Here is a 7799-nt window from a genome sequence, read left to right as displayed (position 1 = left end):
TCGCACTACACGAATTGCACGTAGCACAGTGCAAACATGCATAGCGTAGCGGTCATTTTTTGCTTGCTCGCGGTCCTCAACATCAAGCTGGCGACCGCAAGTGAGCAAAATGACAACCCGATGAGACTTTTTCCTCGTTCGCGATCAGCAACATCAAGTTGCCAATTGCGAGCGTGGATAATAAACCTCCCGGCGAGATTCTCAATGCGGGTAGGGCAGGTTTCTCATTGTGAGTGGTCGCGTATGCTCGCGACCGCTCGCGATGAGAAACTACCAGTCCACGTTGAGAAAGCTGCATCTCGAGTAGAAATCTACTCGAGCGGCAGAAAATGACTGCCTGCACTGTGCAAGATGCGGTTTGCACTGATTGCACAGTGCGGACAAGCATCCAACACTGTGCAATCAGTGCAAACAGCCTTTTACACAGTGCACTATGCAGTTTGCGTAGGTACGCGTAGCTCGCGTAGTGCGAAGTGCACTTCGTGTAGCTACGCATAGCGCTACTTCGCGAACCACTCCCAGGGTTCGTCCTCACATGACGTCAAGCTTTAAGGAACACATTCCAGCACCAAAAACCACACAATCTATGCAATTCCCTTCTTCTATGTGTCGTGCGGAATGCTGGACACATAGTAATTGGACATGACAAAGATACATGTAATTCTGCATCCTCATTTCACCTCCCCTTGGGAGGCACACTATTTGCACACAGTTCCAGGGTCCCTGAACATAGGATATGTGGAAATGTGTGAGTCCTTCATTGGTGTTGCATGGGAAAGGCCCCTGCAAGGCCCATATTACACATCCTTAACGTGGGGTCAAGGAATTCTGCCCTTTGCTGTGGCTTTCCTTACTGCATACCTATGAGACCATGCAATGTTATGCAGACTTTGCTTTCCTACATTGATAATAATAATAATAATAATAATCCACATTTGTAAAGCGCACAATCACCCGTTAGGGTCTCTAGGCGCTGGGGGCCGTCGGGAAGATTAAGTAAGCTATTGCCCAGAGTCACATGGTGCTGGGCTAACCTGCCGCCGGAGCCGGGGATCGAACCGTGATCCCCAGATTCCAGCGTCAGTCGCCCTGGCCGCGGCGCCACACCTCTTCCACATTGATATGATTTGGGGAGCTGCTCCACCAGAGCATCACAAATAGTGATACTCCAGCAGCACAGTATACTTGTACATGTGGCCCACAGAGCAATTGGCGGTATCAACATGTGTGACTTGTAGGATTTCGTTGTGCATATGCCATGTAGTATGGCGCAAGTATGTAGGCCCACACCAACTTTCTGTGCACTGTCTCATTCAACCCAAAACTGATATCTCAACGTATTCCTACATAATTAACTGTCATGTGCTTGACAAGTACTTACCAACCTGTAGGCCATTTGCTTTGCTCCTATTCTGAAAGTGCTCATGGATGGTGGAATGCCGGAAGATGAAGGAGTCATGAGCGCTGCCAGGTTTGCCTCGCAAGGATAAATATGAAGAGGCCCAGATGGTCCACGATTGCCTGCATGTTTATTTCATAGGTGTGCTTCCTGTTGCAGTAGATGTGTGAGGTTGCCATCGGATAAACAAGTTACACATGGGTGCAGTTCACTTCCCCAACACATGTGAAAATCATGCAGTGGCATAAAAGCCATTGCTTGTTCTTCTGTCGTTGGTGCATTGTGTTGGGAAAGTACAGGTACAGGGGTGTGAGGCTTATGATGGCATCCAGGACGGAGAGAATGAACCTTGAGAAGGATGCTTGAGATACCCCTGCCACTCGGGGAAAGTTTCAGATGCCAGCATGTGCAGGACAGCCAGGAGCTTGGCCTGCAAAGGTATGTTGGTGCAGCGCTGACATGTTAGCTGCAGCCATGGTGCTATCTGATGCAGGAGGCAGACAATGGACTCCCTCCTGAGCCTGTACTGGGCAATGACCTCCTCCTCCCTGAGGTCAATGAGAGTAACCTGCTGGCGGTATGTCTGCTCCCTTCTCCTGCACTGCCTCTGTGGTGGTGGCGGGTGTCTCCTTGGTGCTTGAGCTGTAAGAGTAGTAGATCCATGGCGTAGTTGAGTTTGTCAAAGTTATTTGGGTATGTTCCACTTTATACCAGTGTCCACGCATCATTTTTATGCCTGCATTTCCTAGCAGTAAAAAACTGCTGCTATTGGTACTCAACGCCTGTTTTTCAAAAGTTGCAGAGATTCGGAAAATCCTTGTACATACGGCCGCGTCAGTTTTCCAATGCTCTTTCCGGGGTAATCCCTACCTTGCGTATCATTACAGAAAACTCCAACTGACGGAACTGGCAATAAGAATAATAGGCGCTAGCAGTGCCTAATTGACGCTGAAGGGCTCTAGAATTACTTTGTAAATATGGCACCAAAAAAACTGCCACAGCATCAAAATAGGTGACGCTGTTGCGGTGTTAGCTCCTGTAAATATGCTCCAAGTGTCATCAGACCTTAGGAAATGATGATAAGGATTACGAAAAGTTGAATTATGATTTTTGTGGGAGTTTTAACAGAATGCCTGCTTGGACAGAGGTAGTTGATCTCAGGGAATGACGATGATTGTTACCAGGGTCAAAGTAATGTCAGACTTTAGTGAGTGTTGATGTTAAAGATGTTAAGGAATTGTTTAATATTTTTCTTGTAGAAAATGGTTCCAATGTGCACTTCCTGAATATGTGCGGTGCTGATCCTGAGTGCGCCAATAGGAAACTTTTCAGAACACGGCTATATTCCTCAGGATCAGTCTTTTCTGATACTCTCATGGATTCCATAATGTCTACCGTAAGTAGTAGAATCATGTCCACAATAGTTTTTTACTTTATGTGACTCATTATAAAAATGTATTTTCCTCATCTCATCATTTACTTGAATTCTGTCAGTAACAAGAAGGTGAAAAAAGTGCTAATAGGAATCAGAGTAACTGATGAGTTCAACATACCGGCTGATCCAGTTTCAGTTGTAGGGGTATGCAAAATGTATATCTTGACTGTACACTTGTATGAAGTTCATTAGCTTTGCACTTTGCCTGCTTTTGGCTATGTGACTCACTTAGCATGTGGCTTCCCGTGACTGTGTCTTCCTGTCACTGGGTTTTCTTGTCCAAATGTCCCTCTCTTCCTGAGTGATCTGTCTGCACTTTACATCACATTTACTATTTGTATTCTTTGCTTTTTACCTCCTTGTTCTGATGTCTTCTTGACCCCATGTGTCCATGAACCTGTGTGTGTCATTTGTGTTTTGCTGTGATATTGTGAATTTATGTAGAACACCTCTGCCATTCCTTAGAACTCATGGGGGCATATTATCAAGAATGGTGTTAAAATTATCGCCGCTAAAGCGGCGATAATGGGCTTGATATTATGCCCTTATGAATTCCCATTGAAGACCAGGTTCTGGTGTGAACATGGGCTTCTATGGGAATTCACAAGGGCATATTATCAAGCACATTATCTCAGCTTTAGCTGAAGTTTCCTGCAGCTAAAGCGGTGATAATTTTAACGTCGTTCTTGATAATATGGCCCATAGTGTGATGGATTTACTAGTAAGTGAGCTGGTTTTCCTGCGGACTGTTCTCTGGTTAGCAGAATGATGTCTCCCACCCATCATTTGTGCCTGCAAAGCTCTACCAGTGTCTTTGTCTCTAGTGCTATGTGTTATCTTTCGTGGTGTTAGTTTGTTCCTTGACATGCTGTGTGATGCTCCCTGTCACATTGTCATTGATCTCCCTGTCTCGGCATGAGTGCCTTTCTGTCCGCTGCTGTCCTGGTGTATCTGCTTTCCTTTCATAGCAACCAGGTATTCGTGGTCACTGCATAACGCTGCTCCAAACATACATGAATATCTCTTCGTCACCCTGTACTTGTTGTGTTCCCTAATCAAGTATCACTGTGTTAGATTTTCCACTGTGTGTTTCTTCTTGGACTACCTTTCTTTGGTATTCTTTTTTTTTCTCATGCCAACGCCCCTTTCCATGGAGGCAATATGTTAATTTCCTAGTGTTTTGTTTGTATATGTGATGATGTGTGCTAATGAAGGCAACAATATGCACAATTCGGAGCGCATTGTCCCTTCTAATTTCAAGCACTGTGTGCAGGAAAGAATTATAGGCCATGTGCGTGAACTAATTAGGAGGATCTAACAACTGGACAGAGGAGACCAACATCCCTCGACCTTCTCAGATTCAGTAACCCTTGAACCCTGGATGCTGAATCTTCAGCAACTTTCTGTTGGGTGTTGTCTGTGTTGTCGGTGTTTTGCTGGTAGGGTTTCGGCAGGAGGAAGCACTTAGGTAATGTATCAGTAGAGTAACTTAGAGTAAGGGAAGATGTCCAGTGGTCTAGTAAGATAGCAGATGATCAGGGCCTGAGTTCGTCCAGGTCCTATACAGGGGCCGGATAGAGTATGCATGATGGTTTCCTTATTGCATTTAGTCAGACAAGGACGGGATGCCTCATGGGTCAGTATGAGCAAGAGCCACTAATAGTAAGACTAAGGAAATATGCGTCAATTAATTAGATATGTGTATGTACTGTTTTAGTTTGCAATTAATTGCAAGGGGAACCATATAAAATACTCCGATTAATATTTATTATGTAATCATTTTTATCTAGGAGGTGTGTGTGGGCATGAGAGTACTACTTTGATTTGCAGAAGATATTTTCACATTAATAGTTTAGAGCAAGCAGTGTTGAACATACATACATCAGACAAACAGCATGCGTAAGGTAGAAGATAGCCTTTGGGTTCTAAAATGACCACCATTTGCTAGACTGTTTAAAATATGGGGTCATCTGCCCTTTCGACATATTGGCAATGGTATGTCAGTAGTTCAGTGGAGAGAGGATGGCTGTAGTTTTTTGGGGACCTTGTACCCTGGTAAGATCTTTATTCCCTTTCGGGATGTCAAGGAGATGTTTGGGAGGGTCATAGTCAATTCCTAAAATATGCCAAACTGGCAGGTACAGCAAGGGCGATAGGGTAGATTTTCCTAATGGACCACCAGTGACCGGCACACTGGAGGTCAGTTTACAGATGAGTGCTGGTAGGCATCTAGTGACTCACATGTATTAGTCATTGAAGGTGCATAGGCCCAGGCATTTCTTCAAGGCCAGGCATACTCAGGAAATCTAATACAAGAAATATATTCCATCTAACCTTTCAGTATATTGCTAGCAATCCATCTTAAAAAAATGAGATAAGTTCCATACCCTAAGCACACGCTTATTACATATTACAGATATATTGGTAGTTATTTGAGAAGACAATCACGTGAGGTTATTTATACATTTATACAATAAAAGTCTCCCAATATTCTGTTTCCTTCAAGTCAATTCTTTATTTTTTAGCCTCAGAGCCAGCACGTGTTTCATCGCTGTAGGTGTAATCCTGCGACTTCGTCAGGGCTGTCTTAATTTGTTTAAGGCAAATCAAATTTTGTGTCCCGTTACACTTCCATCCCGGACCATCATCTACTAAAGTGACAATGTACCCCTCGGTATAGGAAGACTTCTTGCTGACTTGAAAACACAAAACAGAATTCAGAGATCAAACACAGTTCTAGTGGTGCTGCATACTTAGCTGCAACATTCCTATGAATTGATGACTTGACACCAGTGACTCATACTGAGGGGTACATTGTCGCTTTATTAGATGATGGACCGGGTCAGAAGAATAACCGGACACAAGATTTGATTTGCCTTCAACAAATTAAGACAGCCCTGACAAAGTCATGTGATTACACCTACAGCGACAAAACACGTGTTAACTCTGAGGCTAAAGAATAAAGAATCGAATTGAAGAAAACTGATTTTTGGAAGACTTTTATTACATAAAGTTATGAATAACCTCACACGATTGTCTTCTCAAATAACTACTGATATATCTGTATTATATAATAAGCATGTACGTGGGATATGGAACTTGTTTGACCATTGATCTTCTGATTAAAACTTTGGGAGTGGGATGAATCTCCCTAACTTATAGCACTGCACTTAGAAATTACCAATACTAACAACTGTGTATTTCCAACTAGCGCCATCACCCTTATCAGTTGACCCACAGGTATAGACCATAAAACAATTATATATATATATGTGCCCAAGGCTCAGGAGTACTCTGTCTTGTTACATCTTTTATTAGTTTAATTCATAATTGATAAATTAACATTTAAGTAGTAAACCATACATTTCTATAGTTCATGAAACAAGCAAAAATAACTTTGAATGCAGGTCCACCGCTGTGCTCAGCGCAGAGCTCATGTGAATTCCTCTGTGAATCCGTGACTCCACGCAGCCCCACATAGTCCCACACAGCCACTCACATACCCACTCACACATCTACTCACGATCCTACTAACACCCCCTGACATACCCACACAGCCACTCATATATCCTCTTAGAAACTCATACAACCACTCACATTCCCACTCATACATCCTCTCACACACCTACACATACACTCACACACACCCACACATCCATACAGTTACTCACACACTCCCTCACAGACATAAAAACCCACTCACACACCCACTCAGAGACACACACAGCTGCTCACACATGCACTCATACATCCACTCACTTACACACCAAAACAGGCACTTACACACCCATACAGCCATTCACAGATACCACAAAAACACTCATTCACCCACTCACAGACTGACGCAGCCAGTCATGCACTTGCCTCCTCCCCCACAAAATGTGCTGGGCCCTAGGAGATAGGGTCCCCAGGGCAAAATAATTGGCCTGGGTAGGGGGCAGCCAACCCTGCTCCATTAAATAAGGTTGAGGATGGGGTCCCTGGGCCCTAAATCAGACTGGCAGGGTCTTGTGCGCCCCCCCTGCAATATGTTGCCCAACATCGGAGTATTGGGTTCCTGGGGCCAAAAGCAGCCCAGAAAGGGAGGCACCTAAAAAATGCACCAGGCCCTGGGTAATGGGATCGCTGGGGCCAAAAGTGGCCTGGGGAGGGGGCCAATGAATTGGTTGCCTTTGGAGTTTGGTCACAGAGCTTGGAAGCAGGCCAGACCTAGTGGCCAACCTGCTACTGTGTACAGCCAAAGGCCATGCACAGTGTGGGGTTGACAGCATATGGAGGGTGGACAACCCCAACAGCCAAAGTTCCGCCATGCTTGTCCGATTGTACGGTAAATAAATATTACTTTACATTTAAAAAACTAGTAATTCACTAATAAAACAAAGGGTACAGGTACATTATACTTTGGTTCAGATTTTACACACATAAAACTGACTGTAGAAAGTCAGCTCTTATGGTCATAGTTATGTCAGGAAACTATAACTTGTTCCCTAAGGTAACTATAACTCGCACCCGCACCATGCACTGCTAAGTTCCCCACATCAGTCATGACATCTTCTATGACATCATTGATAATAAAACTGCAACATTTGCAATAAAATTAGTATTGAAAAAACTGTGTATGGAGGGGACATGAGTAATAGATACTTTCCTTACATAACTATAAGTGCTGGAAAAAAATGCAGCAAATTCGCAGCAAATTTTGTTTTGAAAAAACAAGTGCAGGCTCCTATGCTTGTTTAGATTATTGCCCCCAGATGGGCCAGGTCCAAGGGGAATGTGTGTTTATATAACATTGAAAGGAGGGGGTACACTGGCCCCCCTCCTTTAGCATTTTTGTGCCTCTGGAACCACCATCTCCCCGTGGCTTATATTGTGTAACAAGGGGCCACACAGACCCCGCCATGGGCCCCAGGGAAAGCCATCTCTTCAGGGCGAAAATACCATTTTAAATGTGGGAGGAGGCTG

At 44.2% G+C, this 7799-nt stretch overlaps 1 protein-coding gene across 1 annotated transcript in view; it reads left to right on the top strand.

Moving 5' to 3' along the window:
• Positions 1-2687: 2687 nt before the first annotated feature.
• The window catches only part of LOC144790830 (potassium channel subfamily U member 1-like), a 264388-nt gene continuing 259276 nt past the window's right edge, over positions 2688-7799 (top strand). The window contains exon 1 of the mRNA XM_078665502.1: positions 2688-2795. Coding sequence (XP_078521628.1) covers positions 2688-2795 — 108 coding nt within the window. The remainder of the gene's footprint in view (positions 2796-7799) is intronic.

Source organism: Lissotriton helveticus, chromosome 11, assembly GCF_964261635.1.
Source record: "Lissotriton helveticus chromosome 11, aLisHel1.1, whole genome shotgun sequence".
In the NCBI taxonomy this organism is placed as follows: domain Eukaryota; kingdom Metazoa; phylum Chordata; class Amphibia; order Caudata; family Salamandridae; genus Lissotriton; species Lissotriton helveticus.
The sequence above is the reverse complement of the archived record's forward strand: the minus strand, read 5'-3'. Positions and strand labels throughout refer to the sequence as shown.